The sequence below is a fragment of the Populus euphratica genome, unplaced genomic scaffold (genome assembly GCF_000495115.2).
Source record: "Populus euphratica unplaced genomic scaffold, PopEup_1.0 scaffold70.1, whole genome shotgun sequence".
Lineage (NCBI taxonomy): Eukaryota > Viridiplantae > Streptophyta > Magnoliopsida > Malpighiales > Salicaceae > Populus > Populus euphratica.
The window spans coordinates 1-25970 of NW_011499950.1; the positions used below are offsets into that span (position 1 = coordinate 1).

The 25970-nt window shown below is 33.7% G+C and overlaps 5 protein-coding genes and 1 non-coding gene across 8 annotated transcripts; 1 reads left to right on the forward strand and 5 right to left on the reverse strand.

Moving 5' to 3' along the window:
- Positions 1-237: 237 nt before the first annotated feature.
- On the reverse strand, positions 238-1907 carry LOC105137849 (UDP-glycosyltransferase 92A1-like). The gene has a single exon (XM_011043746.1). It carries the CDS (start codon positions 1841-1843, stop codon positions 371-373), a length of 1473 nt encoding a protein of 490 aa, XP_011042048.1. The 5' UTR covers positions 1844-1907; the 3' UTR covers positions 238-370.
- A 5501-nt stretch (positions 1908-7408) lies between these two features.
- Positions 7409-9114, reverse strand: LOC105137850 (UDP-glycosyltransferase 92A1-like). Its single transcript, XM_011043747.1, has one exon. It carries the CDS (start codon positions 9044-9046, stop codon positions 7574-7576), a length of 1473 nt encoding a protein of 490 aa, XP_011042049.1. The 5' UTR covers positions 9047-9114; the 3' UTR covers positions 7409-7573.
- Positions 9115-12360: 3246 nt separating this feature from the next.
- On the forward strand, positions 12361-12432 carry TRNAE-UUC (transfer RNA glutamic acid (anticodon UUC)). The gene has a single exon. It is a non-coding gene; the product is annotated as a tRNA-Glu (tRNA).
- An 800-nt stretch (positions 12433-13232) lies between these two features.
- LOC105137851 (uncharacterized) lies at positions 13233-15898 on the reverse strand. The gene is made up of 2 exons (XM_011043748.1): positions 15401-15898; positions 13233-14925 (listed from the first exon to the last, which is right to left on the reverse strand). The coding sequence occupies exons 1-2, from the start codon at positions 15620-15622 to the stop codon at positions 13387-13389; spliced, it is 1761 nt and encodes a 586-aa protein (XP_011042050.1). The 5' UTR covers positions 15623-15898; the 3' UTR covers positions 13233-13386.
- Positions 15899-20703: 4805 nt separating this feature from the next.
- Positions 20704-21261, reverse strand: LOC105137864 (histone H3.2). Its single transcript, XM_011043768.1, has one exon. It carries the CDS (start codon positions 21159-21161, stop codon positions 20751-20753), a length of 411 nt encoding a protein of 136 aa, XP_011042070.1. The 5' UTR covers positions 21162-21261; the 3' UTR covers positions 20704-20750.
- Positions 21262-22878: 1617 nt separating this feature from the next.
- LOC105137863 (putative UPF0481 protein At3g02645) lies at positions 22879-25205 on the reverse strand. Of its 3 annotated transcripts, none has more exons than XM_011043766.1 (2): positions 24803-25205; positions 22879-24302 (listed from the first exon to the last, which is right to left on the reverse strand). In XM_011043766.1, the coding sequence occupies exon 2, from the start codon at positions 24293-24295 to the stop codon at positions 22985-22987; it is 1311 nt and encodes a 436-aa protein (XP_011042068.1). In that variant the 5' UTR covers positions 24296-24302; positions 24803-25205; the 3' UTR covers positions 22879-22984. The 3 variants fall into 3 exon arrangements, with proteins under 3 accessions (XP_011042068.1, XP_011042069.1, XP_011042067.1); XM_011043767.1 differs by having other exon boundaries at positions 22879-24307; XM_011043765.1 differs by having other exon boundaries at positions 22879-24319.
- Between the last annotated feature and the right edge of the window lie 765 nt (positions 25206-25970).

Sequence of the window (25970 nt, forward strand, 5' to 3'; positions counted from 1 at the left end):
AGAGATTAACACGAGGCACGCGTCCGATTGGCTCTCGAAAGAGGTGTACCAGTCGTTAATGGTGTTTTTGGTACTGTGTGCCATATCCATCAAGCTAAAGCCTTTGATATGGCTATCTGCTCTCGTTTGATTCCTTGAAAAGTGTTTTAATTTATTAACTTCAATTATTAGTTAAAATTTTAAAATATAATTTTTATTATTTTCTAAATATTTTAACCATCTTAATTCTTTTCCTCGTTCTAAATTAGAAAAGATAATGAACTTGTAATTATTTGAGGAAGATCAACACACAGGTAATGTCGATCCAAGGACGACTAATACAGAAAGATATGATAGGTGCCAAGAAAGGACGTTTTCTGCGACGTAGACTTTAGACCCCACGATCGGCCGCCCATTTTTTCCCTTCTCGCATCAGCGAGGCAGCGTCCAGGAACTCATCCATGGCTTTGACAGAGGAACCCTTATGATCATTCTCATATTGAACAGCATCAATGATCATATCCCTAACCTCACGCGCTTTCCTTCTCATTGCATTGCCCTTCTCCGTCTCATCCATTACCAGCATGATCTTTTTCACTATATCTTCATGCCGAACCTCACAGCTTTTCCCTCTAGCCACCTCCAAACAAACTCCAACATGTTCTTCTAAAAGCTTGACATTGTAGAACTTTTCTGCTGCCAATGGCCACCCAATCAACGGCACACCATTGCTTAACGATTCAAGAACCGAGTTCCAGCCACAATGACTCAAAAATGCTGACACGGATTTGTGAGACAAGATTTCCACCTGGGGTGCCCATTTGCGCACTAACAACCCTCTTTTTGAATATTCCATTCGTTCTTCAAATCCTTCAGGCAACCACTCTTTTGCTTTGAATTCCATGTTGATGTCAAAGCCGATAGGTGGCCTGACAACCCAGATAAAATTTTTGCCACAAGCCTCCAATGCCATTGCCAATTCCATCATCTGGGATGCAGATATTACGTTCTGTGAACCAAATGATATGTATAGAACTGAGCCCGCCGGTTTTGTATCAAGCCAGTGTTTACACAGGTCAGGTGTAATTGCAGCTTGATCTTGGCTCCTATTGGAGAGGAGAACTGGCCCAATTGGCCAAACTGGCTTCCCAGTTTTACGCCGAAAATATCCCAACCCAACCTTGTCAAGCTCCTCCACCGTGTTCAGCAAAATCCCATCAGCATTCGCGCATTCAGGAAGCATGCTCTGCAGACACACACAGAAGAGATCTCTACCAATGGCCTCTTTCAGATTTTCTGACAATTGTGTAACATGAATGGTAGAAGCTTCAGGGAAATCGGGTAGAGTGAATTCATCGGAGAGATTGTTCTGATGAGGTAGATTTAACCACAGAGAGTAGTAGCAACCAAAACCAAAACCTCCACATCCACTAAATATAGCATGAAACGCACCAAACTCATGCGCAATCTCCGCACACCATCCAAAGAACATGTCTGTGATTACACAGAGTGGCGGATGGCCATTTTGTTCCTTGACATGATCAGAGATGATTTTCCTGAAAGGAGGTTTGAGAGACAAAGATGCCTCGAGAAAGTTGGCTATAAGATGGTAAGGAATAGAGTCGGTGTTTTCAGTGCCCGGAGGCAGGCCATAGACTGAGCTATCAAAAGGTATTTCAAGAAGGTGAATGGAAGAGTTTGTAGGGATTGATGGTCTTAGTTTCTTGATGTTAAGAGAAGTGTTCACAAAGGTTATGGTATACTTCTTCGTTTGATCTAGTTGAAGAGCTAATGCTAAGAAAGGTATGATATGGCCTTGTGCCATGAACGGGAGCATCACTATACTCTCTTTCCTCTCTGACATTTCTTTTGCAAGATCAGAGAGATGAAGTCGAGGAGAGAAAGAAGTTGTGTGTTAACACAGGATGTGAATTGTGAATTTATATACAAGAATTACAGAATTCACATATCAAGATCACAATTTTTTGAATTACAGAATTCACATATCGAGATCACAATTTTTTAATTTTTTCTTTACTAACTCGTGCTGCACACAGAATTTCCAAAATGTGGTTTTAAAAATTTAAAAACTCGCGCTACACACCGCAGGTAGAATTTCCAATAAGAAGAAGAAGATATCAGCATAATACATGTATTTTCGACTATCATAGCTTTTTTAAAATTGTGAAGCGAAAAGATATTATTTATGCTAAATTAAATACATTAAACAAATATATAAATTTATTTAAAAAAAAACAAATTTAAGTTTATTGCAGCAGGTCACTGGCATAACAAGAAAAAATTGAACTTGTCACGCCATTGTCATTGCTGTGCAATAACTATGACATTGAATTTGAAGCTCGTCATCAAATTAAATTTTAAGCTGCTCAGTGAGAGAAAATTTTTTCTCAAATGGTTGGACCTCTCGTCTCTTCCCTTCAACCTTCAGTTTATGGGCTATCTAACTCAATTATTAAACATTTTCAGCTAAATTATCACATAGTTTGCACTGTCCCTCTTTACCTGTGGTTTTAACATATAACCTAGTTTGAAACCGGGTTAATCAGGTTTTGAGTTAATCTATTATGTCGGGTTTAATAATTTTAATGTTAGTATGATACAATAGATACAATGGAGGCAATAATAGCATACACCTGCCAGTATTGAACTACGTACAACACCTGGGAAAGGCGTGCGTGCAATGCTTAGCAATTGGAGGTTCTCTCTACTGTGTCTAAATGCAGGAGCTCATTATATACCATGTCAGAAGGGATTTATGTGGCCTTGTGAGAGATGGGGATTGGATGGGCCACTATGCTGATGATTTCTTCATCTGAAAAGGAAGAAGAAATAAAATGTGTATCTTATTTTAGTACATTGACATCAATTTTATTTTTGGGTTGTTTTTCAAAATATTTTTTATTTAGTAATATATTAAAATAATTTTTTATTTTTTTAAAATATTTTTAAATTTAGTACAATGATATGAAAATACTATAAAAAATTAATTTATTTTTTTAATATTTTTTAAATATAAAATAAATATGGTATTATTGTTTTTTTTCTTGTTCGTTTCAGAGGCCTACGAGAACAAGGGAAGAATGTAACGAAGAGATATAGTGAGCAGACCCACTTAACTTAGATGAATTTCTATGGAAGACCATTGATTCATAGCCCATTGGCCTAGGATTCAAGATGCATAAACCCGGGCTAGAAATCCCATTTAGGCCTCCCTTCTCTGCATGAAGAGAATGAGAGCTTTTGTGTTGTTGTTATTATTATTATTATTATTATTATTTAATGAAAATGAGTGTTTGTTACGCTCATATGCCCGCGCAAAGGTCGACTGGGAAACATTGTTATTTATTTATTTTTAATTATTTTTTATTTTTTTCATAGTTTTATAATCATGACATTCAATGCATTGATAATATTTATAGCAGTTAGGGATTGTTTTTATACTATGCATTTTATGGTGCCTTTAGCACGTGTGTACTAGAACATCATATGATTGGATATATGGCTTACATATGTTACTTTTATTTTGTTGAATTAGTCAATTAATAAATTTATGTGGGAATAGAAGTTGCTGAAAGCATTTTTAGTCTTCAGCTTCACTTAGTGTAGTTATTGTTATTTTGGATTATCATTGTAATGTTGTGATTTATTTAGGTTCATGTTTTCTATATTAAAGTTTCATGTAATTAATAACAAATACTTTAAAAAACCTCTGTTTTCTTTCTTTCTTTATTTTCCCTGAATTCTTTTCTTATCAGTGGTATCAAAATCATTCTGGTTCATCGATACATAAAGTAAAACTCTTACGAAGTTTCGTGTTAAGATCGATGAAACCTTTGCCCGACACGACACTAACTTTAATGAATTAAATCACAATTTTAGTCAAGTTAGTGACACCCTATAGGGAGTCATGGTTAAGTTGCAGATGATGAGAATCACCTAATCCAATCACACACTTGACAAAAAAGTTAATCTGTTTATAGTTAGAGATAATTCCCATAACAGGCCTTTCACATCAAACACTTCTAATTTCGATTGGAATCACACTAACCTCAAGTTGAATTTTCCAACATATGTTGGCGAGGGTGAAGACCCTACAGGATGGATTTTCAAAATGGAGCAGTACTTTGAATTTAAAAATATTGACACTCTATAATGAGTTCAATTGACTACATGGCTTATATTTATGTCACGACCCGAATCCTAGGTCTATGACCGGCAACGCAGGAGCAGTGTCGAAAGGACACCCCATCTACGCTAAGCCTCAAAACAGACATATCAAAAGAATAAGATATAAAAAAAATACGCAACATTTCATAATCTTCAGAAACATTATATTACTCAAAGCTGATGAAATTAAAGGATAGTTCAAAACTCTTCATCAGTAATTAAAACAAAAATAATAATTCATAAACTCATTATATTGTCAAAATTCAAACTTAATTAAAACAGAATAATAGTGGAGTGTCTAAGACATCGAATCAAAACAACCTTGAACAATAAGCAAGGCATACCGACCTAAAACTGAAAAAGCAGGAACACTCAACAAAATCCAATTGCTATCAGAAACTAAGAACCTAAAATAATATTAAGAATGAGGGGTGAGTTCAACCAACTCAGTGAGGGAATAATATTTAATATACATTTTAGATATTTTTCATATTAATAGTTTATCAGATGATTTATCTTATATACATATACATACCAAACATATTATCATAACATAGTAGAATAATATACATATACATATATATATTGAACATATTATCATAACATAGTGGAATAATATACATATAAATATACATACTGAACATATTATCATAACGTAGTGGAATAATATACATATACATACTGAACATATTATCATAACGTAGTGGAATACATGTCAGAGATCAAATGACACCTGATGGTGACCAGATGACACCTGAAGGTGACCACTGTGGGATGATCAGTCGCCACAAGCTGATGTCTCTCTCACCAGCTAGATATACAGAATACTATGTGCACATAGGCTAACTATTCTCCGTTAGCATGGAGTTACTGACAAGTCCTATATCAAGGCATAATAGATATTCACAGAATCATCAATTAAACATATATCATATCAGATAGAATTTAGCTCGACAGAATGCGAGTGCAAATTTCAAGAATAGATGAGTACTCGGAAAACAAAGCAAAATATATAAATATAAATATTCAAGAGATTAACTAATTGTACTTATCATATAATCAACATACATATTTACTTATATTATATGCATATTAAAGATTATCCCACTCACCCGGAAAATATAGAACTAAAGGAACGTCAGACGAAAGACCCGAAATTCCTATTGAAGATCGTTAGGAGAACCTACAACAATATATGAAATATACTCAAAAAAATAACTCAAACAAAATATCCCAATGCATAAAATAAAACTAGGTTTACTCTCCTAGGTTTAGGGACTAAAACAATAATTATTCAAATAGGGACCAAAATGTAATTTTACCAAAACTGGACCAAACTGTAAATATATAACCATACTGAAATTTCACCCATAAACTATCCTTAATTCTTTTCAGGACGAACTAGGGACCTAACAGTAATTTTTATAAAGTTTAGGGGCTAAAATGTAAATTCCTAAAATTTAGGGACCAAACTAAAAATATTCCAAATCAATTATCAAACTGAGATTTATCATCCTTAACCTCATAATAACACTTTCCAGAATCTCAAAATACCATTAGGGGTTAAATTATAATTTTTCCAAAGTTTAGGGACTACTATGTAAATTCTTAAAATTTGGGACCAAACTGAAAATATTCCAAATCAATTATCAAACTGAGATTCATCATCCTTAATCTCATAATAACATTGTCCAGAATCTCAAAATACAATTAGGGGTCAAATTAGAATTTTCCTAAAGTTTAGGAACTAAACTGTAATTTCTATAAATTGAGGGACCAAATTGAATTTTCATCATCTTCAACCTCAAACCCAGAATTTTTCACAGATTACCTACTGTTCTTTCCAGACTTCCAACTCAAAATTCACAATTTACACAAATCATAACTCAACATCATCATCTTTACCCACAATCTCTCAAAATCAACTAATTAATCAATTACTCACAATAATCAACCATATAACATTCAAATTAATTCATCAATTAACCCAAAATATAAAATTTTAAAACCCTAATATTTATCAAAACATAAATTTAAATTTCAAACAACACATTTATACATTTAACAACTTAAATCTTATCTTTAAAGTTATTTCCTCTCAATCTCTTCCCTTTCCCTTCTCTTCCCCTCTTTTCTTTTCTTCTTCTTCCTTCTCCCTTCTCTCTTACGTTTTCTCTCAAAAACACAGCTCCCTCTTTTGTTCTTTTGTTTTTTTCTTTCTATTTATATTTATCAACTATTATTCAATTACCACAATACCCCTCATTTAATTTTACTTACTCTTTAAGCCATCAAGGGTTTGGTTGCCCTTTCCTACTAATTTATTTTCAAAACATCACAGTTTACATGGGTTCCTTATGTTTTGTTAAATTAGTCAATTAATAGATTAATATGGGAATAGAAGTTGCTGAAAGCATTCCTAGTCTTCAGCTCCACTACTAGAGTCCCTGTTATTTTGAATTATTGTTATGATGTTGTGGTCTATTTAGGTTCATGTTTTGTGTATTGAAGTTTTATGCAAAACCAAATACTATCCAAAACCTTTGTTTTTCGTCTTTCCTTGTCTTCCACGGATTCTTTTCTTATTATTTTTTTAACATTTTAGAAAACTTTTAAATACAGAAGTAATAGGTAAAAGGGTTAAAAAAATAAAAAAAAAAACAAAGTAGTAAATATATTTCATGAAAATACGCTGAAAACGATGGGAGTGCTCCCAAATTTATTGATTAATTTTTGAGTTTGATCTAAATTATAATTACTTTCTATAGTTTAAAAAAATATTCAATTATTTATATAATTATCATTATTTTTTATTTAATAACTAGAAAAAAAAATATTAAATATTATAACTTCAATATTTACTTTTTTATAAAAAAGATAGCCACCACCTTTAACTTCCCAACCCTAACTCTAAATTACCAAATAATTGCTTGAAGAAGCATAAATTACAAATAATAAACAGGTCTTCCAAAGGATTATCTCCTTCTGGCACCGCCATATATCTTGTTTGCCCGATAATGACATGACTTCATCTTCTTAAGTTGCTTTTGGTATTTTTTTTTTCTAATACGTATTTTAATTTAATAATGTTAAATGAAGTTTTAGAATATAATTTATATTATTTTAAAACAAAATAATAGTGAGATTTATTTTTTCTTTTGCTATTATCCTATCTGTGCGAGTCTATTTCCTTTAATGAAATGTTATTTTCACCTTTATGTATTATGTGTAGACTTTTTTTAAAAACATTTTAACCATCTTAATTCTTTTCACCGTTCTAAATTAGAAAAGAAGATGAACTTGTAATTATTGGAGGAAGATCAACGCACATCTAATGTCGATCCAAGGACGACTGTACAGAAAGAAATTATTGTTGCCAAGAAGGACGTTTTCTGCGACGTAGACTTTAGACACCACGATCGGCCGCCCATTTTTTCCCTTCTTGCATCAGCGAGGCAGCATCCAGGAACTCATCCATGGCTTTGACAGAGGAACCCTTATGATCATTCTCATATTGAACAGCATCAATGATCATATCCCTAACCTCACGAGCTTTCCTTCTCATTGCATTACCCTTCTCCGCCTCATCCATTACCAGCATGATCTTTTTCACTATATCTTCATGCCGAACCTCACAGCTTTTCCCTCTAGCCACCTCCAAACAAACTCCAACATGTTCTTCTAAAAGCTTGACATTGTAGAACTGTTCTGCTGCCAATGGCCACCCAATCAACGGCACACCATTGCTTAACGATTCAAGAACCGAGTTCCAGCCACAATGACTCAAAAATGCTGATACGGATTTGTGAGACAAGATTTCCACCTGGGGTGCCCATTTGCGCACTAACAACCCTCTTTTTGAATATTCCATTCTTTCTTCAAATCCTTCAGGCAACCACTCTTTTGCTTTGAATTCCATGTTGATGTCAAAGCCGATAGGTGGCCTGACAACCCAGATAAAATTTTTGCCACAAGCCTCCAATGCCATTGCCAATTCCATCATCTGGGATGCAGATATTACGTTCTGTGAACCAAATGATATGTATAGTACTGAGCCCGCAGGTTTTGTATCAAGCCAGCGTTTACATAGGTCAGGTGTAATTGCAGCTTGATCTTGGCTCCTATTGGAGAGGAGAACTGGCCCAATTGGCCAAACTGGCTTCCCAGTTTTACGCCGAAAATATCCCAACCCAACCTTGTCAAGCTGCTCCACCGTGTTCAGCAAAATCCCATCAGCATTCGCGCATTCAGGAAGCATGCTCTGCAGACACACACTGAAGAGATCTCTACCATTGGCCTCTTTCAGATTTTCTGACAATTGTGTAACATGAATGGTAGAAGCTTCAGGGAAATCTGGTAGAGTGAATTCATCGGAGAGATTATTCTGATGAGGCTGATTTAACCACAGAGAGTAGTAACAAGCAAAACCAAAACCTCCACATCCACTAAATATAGCATGAAACGCACCAAACTCATGTGCAATCTCCGCACACCAGCCAAAGAACATGTCTGTGATTACACAGAGTGGCGGATGGCCATTTTGTTCCTTGACATGATCAGAGACGATTTTCCTGAAAGCAGGTTTGAGAGACAAAGATGCTTCGAGAAAGTTGGCTATAAGATGGTAAGGAATAGAGTCAGTGTTTTCAGTGCCTGGAGGCAGGCCATAGACTGAGCTATCAAAAGGTATTTCAAGAAGATGAATGGAAGAGTTTGTAGGGATTGATGGTCTTAGTTTCTTGATGTTAAGAGAAGTGTTCACAAAGGTTATGGTATACTTCTTCGTTTGATCTAGTTGAAGAGCTAATGCTAAGAAAGGTATGATATGGCCTTGTGCCATGAACGGGAGCATCACTATACTCTCTTTCCTCTCTGACATTTCTTTTGCAAGATCAGAGAGATGAAGTCGAGGAGAGAAAGAAGTTGTGTGTTAACACAGGATGTGAATTGTGAATTTATATACAAGAATTACAGAATTCACATATCAAGATCACAATTTTTTAATTTTTTCTTTACTAACTCGTGCTACACACCTCAGGTAGAATTTCCAGAACGTGGCTTTAAAAATTTAAAAACTCGTGCTACACTGCGGTAGAATTTCCAATAAAAAGAAGTAAATATCAGCATAATACATGTATTTTTCACTATCATAGCCTTTTTAAAATTGTGAAGCGAAAAGATATTATTTATGCTAAATTAAATACATTAAACAAATATATAAATTAATAAATTGTACCAAAAATTATTAATACTGATTAAATACTAAAACGAAAACCAAAATCTTAAACTAAAAATAGATGCAAATACAAATATTTAATTTTTTTTGTTTTAACTACAAATAATTAATTGATATTTAATTTTTTTTCACTGCAATATCTCTCTGCTTTGTGTATATGAAAACAAAAATACAAATAAAAAATATTAAATTTGTTAAAAGTCATGATAACATAATTTAAAATGATAAAATTATCATTAGAAAAAATTGTTTTCATAATTTTATTTTAAACCAGCACAATGCCTAAATTTATTTGGAGAAATAACACAACAAAAGATTTATTTAAGAAAAAAACAAATTTAAGTTGATTGCAGCAGGTCACTAGCATAACAAGAAAAAATTTAACTTGTCACGTCATTGTCATTGTCGTGCAATAACTATGTCATTAAATTTGAAGCTTGTCAACAAATTAAATTTTAAGCTGCCCAGTGAGAAAAAAGAAAATTCTCAAATGGTTGGACCTCCTTCAGATTACGGGCTACCTAACTCAATTATTAAATATTTACATAGCATGCTCGGTCCCTCTTTGCCTGTGGTTTTCTTGCGTGGCCCATGCAACGACCTGTGGAAAATTACATTTTTTATTTATTTTAAAAGTATTTTTTAAAAATTATTTTTATTATTTTTTTCAAATTAACTTTTATATATTTTTTTAAAATTGTTTTTGTGTGCTAATATAAGAATTAATTTTTTTAAAATAAAATAATATATTATTTTACTATATTTTCACATAATATTTATTTTAAAAAATAAATATTATTTTTTATTAATACGAGGATTCACGTAAACTTTATGGAACTGAAAAAAAAAATCTTGAAAAAGGCTGTGGTTGTTGAGGGGCAGTGTCAGTGCCATGTAGATTTTCTATTTCAACCAGATTGCTTTTCCTTTCAACGACGTTTTATGTCTCCCTCTTTTGTGTAAGAAGACGACAACACCTACGGACCACATATATATAGAATTACGGAATGAAATAAAATAATTAGTCAAAAACAGTGTACAGATTAAATTCAGAATGGAACCTTAGCTACCCACTTTCAAATTCAACCAAAGATCACAGATGTGAACCGCACTTGCTGTCAAAGGCAATGTGAGCCATCTGTCGTGTCTAGATATTTTTAGAAATTTCTCTGACTTACTTCAGTCTCTGTTTATAATTTCCTTTAGTATTATTTAATTTATTCTATCAATATTTTTTTATGATACGTGTAATATTGATGTAATTGAAGCTTTGATATGTTTTTAGATTTTTTTTCCTTCTCTTTTATTATTATAATTTATACAGCTCATTTTATAATTTTTTTTTAAATATCAAGACAGGACATGAATGTCATGTTTTTTCCATCTCGATGTGTAAAAGTGTATTAATTTAATAATGTTTTTAAAAAATATATATTATTATTTTGCTGATTTTTAAAAAACAACAGTGTTAATTTTTTTTTAAAAAAAATCTGTTTGATGCCCGATAGTTTTACCTGCCCAGGGTTTTTAGAGGCATTTATTGGAATACGTAGAGTTAGCGATGGGAACATTATGCATGCCCAGTTGAGAAAATCTGGTTTTGTGTTTCGTGTTGTTGCTGCTAGCTACCTGGTGGGCTTATATGCAAAGTGCAATTCTTTTTGGGGAGCTGAAATGCCTGAGAGAGCTGTGGAAAGTAGGAATACAGTTATTTCTTTTAATTATCATGATGGGAAAGCTGACAGGGTAAGATGGGTTGGAGCCGGACTCCGTGACATTGACTGCTATAATTGCTTCGCGTGCAGTGCATTTGGATTTGTAAAGACGAAAAGGAATGCATAGGGAAATGGTGGGAAAAGGGTTTTTTTTTTTTTTTTTTGCTGGCTCTGCTCTTGTGGATATGCACAGGGCATGTGGTTGCTTGGAGATGGCTGAAGTGGTTTCTGAGCAGCTGCTTAGAAAAACTGTGGCTGCTTGGAATTCTTGTGTGATAGCAGAGAATGATTGGAACGTTTTAGGAGGATGAACATGGAAGACAGACGCTAACCTAACTTTAACTACTTTAAGTACTGGCATGGTAGTGTCTTATTGAAGATCTGCGCAGCTTCGATCTGGGGAATCCGTTCATGAATACATGACGAGAAACGGAATGGAGGGTGATGTGATTGTTAGCTGTGGTTGACAATCAGATGATCATACAATATTATCAAACCCAGCATTGAACATTACTCGTGCTTGATCGATCTGCTGGAAGATTGAAACAAACTAGGGAGGGTACCAGTTTGTCAAGCACACTATTTTCTGCATGTTGTTTGGACAGATTAAGAACTGGGAAAGGAAATCGTGAAGTTGCTTATCGAGAAGGATCCAATGATCCATATATATACTCATATTGCTTTATAAAAAAATCTCTCCTCTGCTAGGAATGGGGGCAGGGTAAGATTAAAGATGAAAGAGACAGGACTCAAGAAAAACCTCTCGTACCATTCTTCATGGAGGACAGGTCACATCCAAGCAATGTACGAGCGTGCCTTATCACCATCAAACCTGCCATTAAAAGTCGACACGGTAGAAGACTTGTTTCATGAATTAAATCGATTAATCTAAGTCAATAAAAAAATTAAAATGATTTTTAAAAAAAAAAAAACACTAGCTTTTGACATGGTTCCGGTTTAACATGAAAATTAATAAAAATAAATTAGTCAAATTTCAAATAAAGCTATTATATTAAATTATGTGTAATAACTATGCCTGTAATCCTCGTAGAAACATAAAAATTTATATAATAAAATCTGGAAGAGGTGAGAGGTGAAAAATCTTGGATGGTTAAAATTTTAATTAAACTGAAATTCAAAAAATTTTATGATACTTTACTTATTTCCATATTAATTTTAGATTTATTTTAAAAAAGGAAAATCTGTATGATTTAAATTAAGTAATTAGGGATACCAAACAATTCCGTTGTCGTCCAGCGGTTAGGATATCTGGCTTTCACCCAGGAGACCCGGGTTCGATTCCCGGCAACGGAATTTCACTTTTATTCTTGATAATAAAGAATGCTATGTTATTTACTTTTTGGTCCTCAACGAATAAATATTTCTAAATTTCCCCACCAATGAGTAGTTTTTTGCCACGTCACCGAACAAATTGAAGTGAAGATGAGGAGTGTTTGTATTGGAGCAAACAAAGTATGATCATGGAGGGGAAAACAATTGTTGTGATGGTGTGTTTATAGAGATGTTTTGCAATATAAAATTACTGCTACCACATCTCACAAATATCAAATTAATCATATAATAAGATATAAATAATTCATTTAATTAACCTTTCAAAACTTTACATAATTATTCATTCACCAAACATTGATCTAATTTTATTTAAGAATACACTATTAATATTTGTATAATATATTGATAAGAATTTAATCAATTTCTTTGATCTCAAGGTTTACCTAATCCTTCACCAAACGCTAACCTAATTTTATTACCGTCAAGAAATTATCTTATGTTAGTGGTTTCCGGTTTTATGCATTCTTATCTTTAGTTCTATTTTCAATGATTTAGGATATGTTTAAGATAATTTGTGTCTTAATCAAGATTAAGTTTTATTTTCAGATAATCTTAGGAATGCACTATTTATATTTGTCTAATGTTTTTGTAAGAATTTGATCAGCTTCTTCTGATATTGATCTTAAGATTTAAACTCGAAAAATCAAGAAAAAAACATATCACCATAGCCGACGTATCAGTTCTTAAAGCCATCCCATCGTCTCTGGCTCATTAAAACTTGTTGCGAACTCGGAAACATTTCTCCATTTACAAGGCTGAGATGACAAGAAATCACATCACCAGAAATATGAATAATTTGTGAGATCCAAGGAGGAAGTCCATTTGAATGATTTATTAACACATAAATTTCTTGCTTACAAAGCCCTACCAAATGAGAGAGAAAACCTTAAAACCCCACTGAAAGTTGAAGAAAAATCAAGGTACAGACTTGTGCCTGCAAAGAACCTTACATCTTAGAACCCTGTCCTGGACATAAAACCCTGGCATCACCATGATCTTAACCCGGCTCGGACCGAGTGATCTTTGTTTGTCCATGGACATATCCTCCATGAAATGTGAATCGAAGCTTCTATTCTCTTCAACCCTTAAAATTCCCAGTGGCGGATTGAATGAAAAGGCAAGCAAATGAAGCAACCATATGCATTTAGCAGCAACAAAAAATGCTTGAAGAAGTTGTTCAGGCCATGGTCTAGTCCAATTCATTGTTGTAATAATGCTACTCATCTTCTGATCACAGAACTTGCTAAACTCTTCGCTGTAATACTTTGTCCCTTTCCTTAAAACCTCACTCCAACTTAGGTTTCTCAGCGCAACGAATGACGAAAACTGTGCTTGGCGATCTTGGTTTGGGTCTAGATTCTTTGGCGAACCATTCTTTTGAAAAACAGAGTTCTCGAAATCTTGGTAGAGTGATTGGTTTATAACGGCCTCCAAATGGTATAATACTGCCTTTGAGTACCTAGAGTTTAGAGACAGTTTGTGTGGTTGAAGAAGCAAGTTCAGGTTGTCCATGAGAGTAATATCAGTTTCCTCAATCTGTCCTACCAGTGTCTTGCAGAACTGCTTCACCGAAAGTCTTGCTTCCGATACTATCTGCAAGAAACCTTCCACCATTGCATCTTCACTTACTGGCATCAAGTTTTCTCCATTTCCATCTGTGGATTTCCCTCTATTCGGAAAGTTTCCCAGCTTTTCGACAACTAGTGAGTCCTTTGCTAGTGTTGACTGCCTTAAAGCTTTCTTTAACTCTTCACAGTAACTCTCCAAGTACTCAAGCTTGTGCCTTAAGTCCCCCAAAGAAGATTTCATCTCAGCTACCTCCATCAAAGCTGCATCTCTATGCTCGTTTGCTTCCATCAATTCTCTCTTCAATGTTTCAATTGACAACATCCCCAAGTCCTTTAAAATCTGTGAGACTTCCTCAGATTCTGTTCGGTTTGGCGAACTCTCATTCTTGTGCTTCTTCTTTAACTTAGGAAACAACCATGACATCACCCCTCGATTTTTCGGTTGTGATTGAAGGGATGAGTGAGAATCTGTCAATGGCACAACAATATTAGAATGCTTGCTATTCCTGGTAACTTTTTCAGACTCGGTAGTTATAGTAGCCGGCTTGCATCTATTGCATGATGATATGGTTTTGAAGTCTCCCAGGCTATTTCTCCTACAAGACTTGTGGCATTCTGCTCCAGGCGATGCGCGAAGCACTGTGATGTTGTTTGCAGAAGAACTAGTGACAGATTTTAGATCTTCAGCTGGACAAATATTTGACTCCAAATTGGACATACCAGAAGGAATTCCTTTCCTTGAAGACGAATCCTCCTTCTTATAATCTGACAAAGCACTTTCAAGGCCACTTCCTGCCTCTAGGCCAAACTCATCCCAACTTCCTGATAGTGTTCTTGATTTTGTCAGAATCTGATGATGTCCTGGTAACGGTTCATCTTCATAACTCTATAGAAAAAATAATGGAATCCATTACCATAGGCTAAAAGCAGCAACTATCCAAGCATTAAAATGTTTTCTTTTAATTATCATCAATGAAATCAAAGCTAACAGCCATAAATGTAAAGGATTATGTTTTAGATTTTCTTGGACTGTGAAAATTATCAAATTGTTCTATGAAAACATCTAAAAGCTAGGAAAAATTTATAAAGGAATTTATTAAGCATTAAATAATTAATTCACATAATATGATTATAACAACTAATGTCACAATCATAATAAATAGTGCATTAAATCTATGTTGGTTTTTTTAGTTCAATCATAAACCTGAAAACTCTCCTGTTTGATGTTGAAGCAAAATATAGCAAGAAAACAATGTAGCGATGTTACTTTAATGAAAAAATTTCCCTCCTGAAGCAATGCTAAGATATGATTTACAAAGAAATTAAACTGTGAGAAAATTGCAGAACAAGCTGAAACTTACAGGAGTAAAAACAGGGTAATCTTGAGCGGAGAAGTACGGAACAGAGCGTGAAACAGGGGAAGAAGATGGGAATCTGAGATTGGCAGGGCTGTTTCCTAGCATCAAAGCAGCATGTAAAGCTCTAAGCTCCACTGCTTTAGCAATGGCTGCTTGTATTTCTTGTCTACCAACTTCCTGGTTGGTGTTGTCATGGTTTTGTAAGCTTTGAACAGCAGCAGCCATGAAAAACAGAGCATATAAGCAAAAGAAAAGAACAAAATTCGACCAATTCTGTGAAGATAGACAGGGAACAGAATGGGATTTCAGAACTGAGTGTCTAATGGCTGGATTTGATTTCAGATATGCAGATGATATTGTACCTAATGAAGTTAGAACCAGAAAAATAGAAGGAGAGATAGAGGAGGGAACGTGTCTAAAATCCAAGGTGCTTTTGTCTTTGTTCAAAATAGAATGTGAGCATGTGAAGAAGCTTGAGATATGGGCAGTTGTAGTGGTTTTTACTCTAAGTAGGCATGGCATGGGTAGTCTTATAAGTTTACAGAAATGCCCATGATTTTCTATGATAAGAAAAAAAAAGAAAAAAAAACTCATGAGTGATGAATGGTGGTACCAACATGAGGATGATTGCATTTAGTACTATCATCACTATCATATATACAAGTTGTTTTAAGTGGTGGTATTTTTCAAATTCTTTCTTTAGAATTGCTATTATACTTGAGCAATCATAGCAATTAATCATTTAAGTTGTTTGTCTACTTAGAATGTGATTAGAGTCTTAGACCTACTTTGATTAGACAATAAGCATTGCACTCTTTTGTAAGCATTTATGAGAGAGAATTTCAATTTTGTTCTCCAGGAATGTTAATAATTTTAAGATCGTTGTTCATTCTATTATTCTGGAAGAATGGTTTTTGTTGTAGAAAAAAAAAAGTAGGTGATGGATGGATATATTACTATGCAACGAGGATTGAGCATAAAAAATAATGTTATCAAACTTGATTTAATAGTAAATCAATAATTTGATAACTTGATATTTAGTTTAAATTATATTTTATATTAAATAAAATAAAAAATAATTTGGTGTCACTCCATCGACCTAATAAATTATCTAATCAAAAATCTGATTTAATTTTAAAAAGAAATTAAAATAATATCTTTTTTAATTAATCTGTATTTCCCAATCAACATATAGTCTAGACATTCAACCGAAAGATGTACCAAACCAAATTATCAACCATCCCAGGTTTAATCACTTTCATGACAAGTCCTTATAGATCAATAATGTAGTTTGGCGGAGGGAAAAACAACCCATTGAGTGTTGCTGAAGAAAGCTGAGGGAATCATTTCTTGAAAGGGAAATCATTTGGTATTGGACTTTCCTTTGTTTGCAAAACCTGTAGAGTTACGAAAGCAAAATGAGGCTAAATTTAACAATGACAAATAATTCAACCAAAGCAAACCAGGGTTATTTTCCTCTTGATGGCACTATGGTAACTCAGAACATGTAATGTTCTGAGCTGTCCAGATGGAGTTTTTGGCCACAGGCTCATGTGGGGGACAGAGATATCCAATACCTTCCAAACACTTCTTGCCCCTATTCTTGTGAAGCATGGTGGCGCCACCTTGGGGACCAAAATGAGCCCTCTCTACTGCTTGTCAAATCTCAAGAACACCCACCACAAAACATGAAATCCCCAATTCCCAGCAGGAGAAACTAGGGACCTAGTAGTAATATCTCGGGGAATCAAGGGTGTTCTAGAAAAGATCAAGGGTTGCTAGAGTGGTTTACCTTGATGGGATTTTTTTAATGTTTAGTGTGTCTTTGTTTACTTGGAAATGGAATTCCAAGTAGGATTGTGGCATAATTTAATATTGAGTTCTCCTTTCCCATAACCACTTTGAATATAAAAATCTTTAGATTATTGAAATTAACTTTTGTGAGCCAACCACCCCATCAAAAAGCTAGCGAGGTTTGTCAACCTCCACATGCCCAGAAAAAAGAAGAAAAAAAAAGGCGTTCTTCTTGTTTAAGCAAGACCGCCATAAGTATGGCTTCGGTTCTCTAGTTCAATGAGATTTATTGAGTCCAAAAAAATTGAATTGGATTATTAAAAAAAAACTAGAGTTTATCCCATACATATTTATCAAAATCTAGTTTAAATTTTTAGAGAGAAAAAAGGGGAGGCTGTAAGAATTTTTACTCGTTAATTTGGACACGGTACACTCATGTTTTGTCAGGCACATTCTTCGCCTGGAATATTTAATTTACTAGAGAATTTGTCCAACGCCCTTGTCAAGATTTTGGAGCCTTGCCCTCATGGTCCAATTCAAGTCCTTCTTGCTGACAATTCGGGCTCCCCATTTTTGTTCTTGTCTGCAATCACAATCATGCAAGTCGCATCAAAACAAATTAGTTTAGGAAAAAATATATAGGTAGGTTATGTTATGTTAATTATTTATAAGATCATACTTGTTAAATACCAAAATTATTTAAAATAGTTTAATTATATATTACTTAAAGTTTAACTCAAAATAAATAAGAATAATAATTTGTTTCTGAAAAGTTTTACAACATCATGTGTGCTGTTAATTTTAGTTTTATTAATAAGTTTATGTCTCTTGTTAATTTCAAGCCTTAATTGATGCTAATCTAATTTCTGAGAAACTAATTAGGTCAAATTATAAATTATTTGTACTAAAAGAGATCAATATAATAGAGTGTTCTTAATAATATTGCTTAAGAAAATATATATTTAATTTTGGTAGATGTAATAAAAATCGTATAAAGTTGTGCTTTATCATTATTAAAGAAAAGTAAAATATATCTTCTTTTAATAGTAATATCTTATGTATACGGTGCATATGATGATCTTTGCTCCTCCCTTTCGAGCACATGGGGGATCACTCACTCTGAAGAGCATGGATTAGGGTTAAAGTCATCATGTTCTTGCATCAAGAACATATAAATATAAGCAATGGCAACCTTATACTTAAAGAAAAATATAGTCACGTAAGAGGGCAGCCAGCCTCTCTCATAAACCATCCCTAACTGAAATTGAAAAGGGTGATTTAATGCTTGAAATCTAGAATTCAAAACCTGATTTAAACTAAGTTAATTTCTAATTGATTTGAATAAGAAATTTAACTGTTAAATTTATTTAGGGTATATATTTTTTTAATAAATAAATTATTTTAATTTAAATTTAATTAGATAAACATTAAAAAAATAAAAAACAATCATGCAGTATAATATAGTTTAACGGATTAGATTTTAAATTTATTCATAAAAAATTATTAGTTTGAGCTACTATAAATTTATATATTTATTAATTTTAAAATTTATCAAATTAATTAAAGTATACGTAAGTTAATTTGAATATCTATATTAATTTAAAAAAACTAAAAAAACAGTAATAGGAGAATCTATCCAATAACTCAATCGGTGATTTCAAACTTTTTTTAGGGTTAGATCTCAAATACGAAAGGGAAGAATAGAATAAGAAAATTGTGAAAGGGATACAATCAAGTGCGTGAACAGCAATATGCAGGAAGCATGCTTTCTTTTTCATTATGAGATGACCACAAAAATCCATCACTGTGTGTGGTACAACATTATCCTGCAAGTTTTGAGTAATACTCGGTGAAAGTAGAAAAGGCAATGTATTTTTCTGCTTGCTTTCCTCGTATGCTGTTTTGATTTTGTCCTGTATTGCTTGTTCTGTCTTCGTAAAAGCAGATTCCAATTCTGATGCGTTGCGGTGTTTGTGGATTGCATTACATAATTTTTTGAAAAATAATTTTTTAGTTTATAATATATTAATATAAAAAAAATTATTTTTATACAAGCATATCAAAATCACTATAAAACATTAATTTATACAAACATATCAAAATCACTATAAAACATTAATTTAATATTTTTAAAAATCATAAACACTTTTAAAAATTACTTAAAAACAATTTAAAATTTTTGCCAAAACATTTAATAATCATCACGAGCCTACTAAACCATATTAATTATAATACCATTTGTGTTTAACGGGTTAAAGAATTCTATCTCAAATCTCTATCTTCTTGTAAAATCTAAATATTTATAATTAATTAGTTTTATTTGTAAAAATATATTTTAAAATTAAGATTAGCTTAAAACCTAGCAGTTTGGATTGGTCTGGATTAAAAAATAAAAAATAAAAAAACCTAATCAATTTGATAAAAACTAGTTTAATTTGATGATTAAATTAATTTGAATATGACTCGATTAAAACCTGGTCATCAATTCATTCATTTTTTTTAATTTTTTTAAATTAAATAATTATTATTTTAATTGTTGTTAAAAAAACAAAGACATCATGTTTGGAAACTCTAAATATATATAAAACAATCAGGATTATTGTTATTATTGTGTTGTATAATCCCAAGCTCATAATTATGCCTTTTATCAAATCAAGAAATATCAAAAAGACAATCCATTCAATAATTTGAGGAATCATTCTAATTCTAGATGGTAGAGGGTAGACAATACACAAAACCCGTGAATTAGGCATCAATTATTCTTTGAAAGGTTCATAATATCCAGACAAATTTGCTTGTGTTTTCTTCCATTAATTAAACACCTAATACTTGGTCCATGCATAATGTGAAGAATCCGTCACGTATTGCTACAGCATATTTTAATCTACGATGAGGCCTAGGGAGAGAATGATCTTCTTCTTCTATAATATACCATCTATACAATGCTCGAGTGATAAAGTTTGTCCAGTTCCTCCATTGCAGTATCGTTGCCAGAGCTTAACGCCATCACATACAGCTAGGGTTGTTAGATGTTTCTCAAGTGGCTAATTATGCGTTTGGCAGCCTGATTGAGTGAGAGTTCTTCTTAGCATAAAACAATTCGTTGATTTGATTATTTTTAAGTGATTTTTATATCGTTCTAGCAAAAACATCTAATAAATTTAAAAATACATCAATTTGATTCACCAGCTCTTAACATTGTTCTTGACCATTCATAAATGTGGAGGGGATATTTATATTTATATATAAATGTTCGATATTATTGTGGTGAAAACATATTGGTAGCTGTCTGGTTTAAATTTTTCTTTTTCCTATTTTATTTTTATTGACAAATTGGTCCTTATTTGAGATTTCATGTTCTTATATTACATTTTAGTCCTTAAAATCAAATGTTTTGGACAATTAGGTCTCTATGAACTATGGAGTATGATCAATACAATGCATAAGATGCTCTATCCTTTCCATTTAGGAACAAGATTGATTAGAAAGAGATTTAAAGACAAATCATCAAGCAAATTAAGCAATGCAGTTTCTCATTTAATCTGGAAATGTTTTACAATTAAGCCCTCTCCCCTCTAATCCTTCGGGCCAATTGGATATCCTTAGGCATAATGGTTACCCTCTTAGCATGAATAGCACACAAGTTGGTATCCTCAAACAACCCAACAAGATATGCCTCTGCCGCCTCCTGAAGGGCAGCCACTGCGCTGCTTTGGAACCTCAAATCCGTCTTGAAATCTTGGGCTATCTCCCTCACCAGCCTTTGAAATGGAAGTTTCCTTATCAACAGCTCAGTGCTCTTCTGGTACTTCCTGATTTCTCTCAACGCCACTGTTCCTGGCCTGAAACGGTGGGGCTTCTTCACTCCTCCGGTGGCTGGAGCTGACTTCCTGGCTGCCTTCGTGGCTAGTTGCTTCCTTGGGGCTTTCCCTCCAGTGGACTTTCTTGCTGTTTGCTTTGTGCGAGCCATTGAAATGAGTGAAGTGGCGATTGGGATTTTGGGTTTCTGCTTGTTTCTCAAGAAAACAAGGGAAAGTTAGGGCTTTTGATGCGTAGAGATACGAGGTTCTTACAATTTTTATAGGGGAAAGTGAGCGGGAGAAGGAAAGAATGAAATATATTTCAGACCGTTGATTTGTAAGTTTTTGAACGGTGGAGATGGCTATCAGTGTGCGTGTGATGTGACCAATAGGATTCTTTTGACTGGCGGGCTCAGATTCTTAAACCTTTTGGCTCTTTTAAAATTTGGAGACCCTCTCCTCTTCTTACGGGGAAGATTTGTGGGCCGCGGATTTTGAAGAAATCGACGGTTGTGAATGTCTGGAGAAGTGTTAGCGGGATCGCGATCCGCGTAAGTAGCCAGTGGAAATGCTTTATTTGCGCGGGAACGTGATGGATTTTGTGATTTTTTATTTTATAGCCTGCAAGATTTGGGACAAATTTATCAGAGCCAACCGGGTTGTTGGCTGGTTGACTCAGTGACCTGCTAATTCATAATCAAACTTAAGCTAAGTTTACTTTTAAATTAGATTGGGAGTTAAGTCACTCAAACCCGAGTAATTTAATAATTCGCTTACCAATATAAATTAAATCCGAGTAATCTAACTAGATTAAGTGATTAATCAGGAAGTTTATCTTGTTCTTAACCTCATGAAAGAAAAGTTTGAGTTCTTTACATAAGTCATTATACATCAAGCACTTTTAGATGAAAATCAAGAAAGATTGTGATTAACTAAAAAGTTAATTATATTATTTCTATAAAAAAAATCATCTCAACTTAAAATTAACTTAAATTATTAATTAATATCTTAAGGTATAATTAAATTTTATTACTGAGGCATTTTATCTTTTCCATTCATTGGTCATTAAAAAATTATTTATAGGTGTATGCATCTTTTTCATTTTTTTATACAAATAAAATATTTTTTTAGCCAGGGTCAATAAAATGTAAAATTATTGATTAAGGATTTTCATGACCTTTCACAAACTTCTTTACAATAAAAATATTTCTTTGTTATGGAATTAAAAATTGTTGAGTTGCGAGACAAGGATTTTTCAGGTTTTTTCTGTTATTCATGTACAATGATATCATGTGTTTTAACCTTAAAAAAGACAAGAGAACAAAAAACCCTTTGTATTTGGGGTGTTTTTGTATTTTTATATGAGTATTTGTGTAATTAAAAGGATTATTGAGGATATTTTGATATTTTCATGTTTTCTTTGAATTTTTTAATAGAAAAACTTCTAACATACACACAGGTGATATCCGTATCATTCAAGTAGTGCATGTTACGTCGTCTAACAGTTAAATCTTGCCATCTACTGTCTCCCTAGCTGCACAACGATATCTTCTTTCGCATGATGTGGAGCATGTAAGTGTATGGTGGTCGTTTGTTTTCTCTCTCTCTCATCTGTAGGCCTTTTCGTTCACCTCGCGTAATCGCTCAGGAACTTTATTTATATAGCACATGTGGTGGAGAGAGCGTATGGGATTTCCAGCTCTCCCTTCACAGGTGCCTCGCGTAGTCTATCAATATCAAGCGAAACTTGATGATTCAGCTCATGATTATTACTTGATGGTCCACCAGATTCCATACCTGTGAGTGTGACTGAACTGAGATGATAGCTAGTATTAGAACAAAACAAGCAGATCAAAAATATTGTTACCACTGAGAAAAGAAATTCAATTACGAGACTGCTGACCTCTGGAGGAGATAACTTGGAATTTCTATTGAAAGCAAGGATTATGGGTATAGAGTACAGAGCAACATGAAAGAAATGAAATTGCAGAAGCTAAACTACTTGAAGTATAGAGCAGACGGATTGTATGACAGTCAGAATGAGAAGAATAACAGCTCCTGAGACAGAGACTGCTGCCCATGGGGTATTGAAATAATTTTGCTTTAAACTTGCCTTCCATTTGTTACATGGCCTTTCGCAGAATGCATTCAGATCTTTAATGAGACCTTTGAAGAGAAAAGTACCTGACCACACACTATTTTGTTTGTTGAGATTGTAAAAGAGCTGTACCACTTCCTCATTAGACGGTAGCCAGTTTTCTATAATACGATTTTCAACAAGCATTTCCACATCCTTACTGGCACTGACAAAGAGACCCATCAAGAAGATATAGTCACCAACATAACCATGTTTCAAGCCATGGCACTGCTCAAAGGCTTGCATATTCCTGATTATGATTTCAGTTCTGTCATCTAACTGCAATCGTGGGAATTCTAGTCTCCCTTTATTTCTATCGAATTTTATGTCAAGAAGATGTTTGCTTGAACTCAACACAAACTTGACCCCCGCTTGGTGGAGCTCCTTTAAACTGGGTGCGGCTAGAACCTCGAGTTTCCCATACTGTTGCTGTTCAGTTGGCCGATGATAAATTGTAAGAAAGTCAACCAAATGTTTCACTTCGGAGAAATCTACTCTCCCCAAATATTCCCCTACTGCCCATGAACCCCATTCATTTGAAAAGAACAAATGAGCAAGCCGAATCAGTGTAGCTTTTGGAGGATTGCAGAATATAGGGGATAGTCCACACAACTCCTCGAGGATGAAGAACGGGAGCTGATTTTCAAGCAAACAGATATCAACCCTTACATCTACACTCTTGTATGGAGGATAGAAAATGCTGTCTCTGCTTCCTCTGAAGTCTTTGTAAGTCCACTTCAGCAAAAACATAATGACGAAGGCAGCATCCATTAATATCATTTTTATGAAGTATTCGCTACTAAATCCATTGGTCTCCGCATAGCAATTGCGCAATTCTGTTTCCTTGTCCTTGATCAATTCAATAAAACCCTTCACACTTACCTGGGTCCTGGCAATGAATTCTTTCAGGTACATTCTTTTGTGGTCTTCCATGGCTTTTAGCTTCTCATTACCATGGTGAATTGGGCCTATGGAGACTAATCGAGGTGTGTAGGCCTTTTCGTTCAGCTCGCGTAATCGCTCAGGAACTTTATATATACACCATGTGTCGGGGAAAGGATTTGAGATTTCCAGCTCTTCCGTCACGGATTGGGCTAATCTATCAATATCAAGCGGAACTTGATGACTCAGCTCATGATTAGTACTTGATGGTCGACCAGATTCCATCCTGTGACTGAATTGAGATGATAGCTAGTATGAGAACAAGACAAGCAGATCAAAAAAATGGTTACCACAGAGAAAACAAATTCAATTACGAAACCCAAAAAAGAGATGAAACTTCCAGCCTTAAGTTTGCCTTCACTAGCAACAATTTAACCAGTAACACACACACACACACACACACACCACATAAGTGATACAAATTAAGTGCTATATTAAAATTTCTTTCATTAAAATTATTAACGACGTGCCTTGTTCCACATAATTTGTATCAAATGATATAAATTAATTAATTAAATTATATTGTTTCATATGAAATTTGTTTAATAAAGTTGTATATTTGTGTTTAGAAAAAATTGATATTTTATCATAAAAAAATATATTGTAAAAGAAAGTGCAAATAATTTTGATAATTTCTCTTAAGAAAATTATTTTTCATGTAGTATTATTTTGAATAAAAAAAACATGATGTCTATCATAAAAAGCCAAATGGACAGAAACTAAACTACTTACAAGCTCTCAACAACCGCAGTTTTAGAAGTTTTGCTGGCTGCCTTCGTGGCTAGTTGTTCCTCGGGGCTTTCCCTCCGTTGGATTTTCTTGCTGTTTGCTTTGTGCCATAGAAATAAATGAATTGGGAAACTGGGGTTTCGGGTTTCTGTTTGTTTCTCGAGAAAACGAGGGAAAGTTAGAGATTTGCAGGTTTTTGGTGGGTAGGGATAGGAGGTTCTGGCGATTTTTATAGGGGCAAGGCGAGAGGTGAAGGAGGAAGGAAGGAGACAGTGAAATGGGATTTGAGCCGGAGATCGGTAAGCTAATGGAAAACTATAAATGTAATCCGAAGAGGGGAAAGGTGAAAGTAATATTAACCACTTTTTGGCATATTTAAAGACTTTTATGAATATATAAAGACTTTCTATATAATGATGTTTTAGACAGAGTTTCTTAAAGTAATGTGAATAATTGGACTCGAATAAAAATCAGCGTCGATTTCAGACCAGAATTTCCATGTAAAACGTAGCATCACAGGAAAACGTAGCACTCTTCAACTTCTCACACACAAACTTTTCTAGTCTTCTACCTTATCTTCTACAAATCTCTGAATCAATATCGCATCACAGGAAAATGTTGCACTTTCACCTTTCTTTCCACGAAGGTAGCAATTAAAAGGCAACAGTATAAGTGGCCGGAAATTCAGCGATTTTAAGTTGAAAAATAATATAAATTATATATAATATTTTATTTAAAAATTTAAAAATTTAAATTTTATTTATAATTTTATGTGATATCAAAATTTTAATAATTATGTAGTTATGAATTTAAATTTTATTATTTTTATTTATTTAATAAAAATCAAATATAAAATAATATTAATTTTAATTTTAAAGTATTTTTACTTAAAAGAATATAGTAAAAAATAATATAATTTAAATAACTGAGTCAGAAAAGGTTGGCAAGGAATTTTGTGTAGAATAAGAAGCGGTGAGGAATTTTCCCCCATCAAAACCTCCGCAGAAAACCTCCATGGAAATCACCCATACACACTTCCAGCAAAATATACAGCACCACAGGCCTTATCCCTGAACAAACACACAAAGCACTGGCTTCCTCCACCGGAACCCTTCCAAGCACCATCAAAATTCACCCAAAACCCTGCACCTAACACCATCATCACCATTCA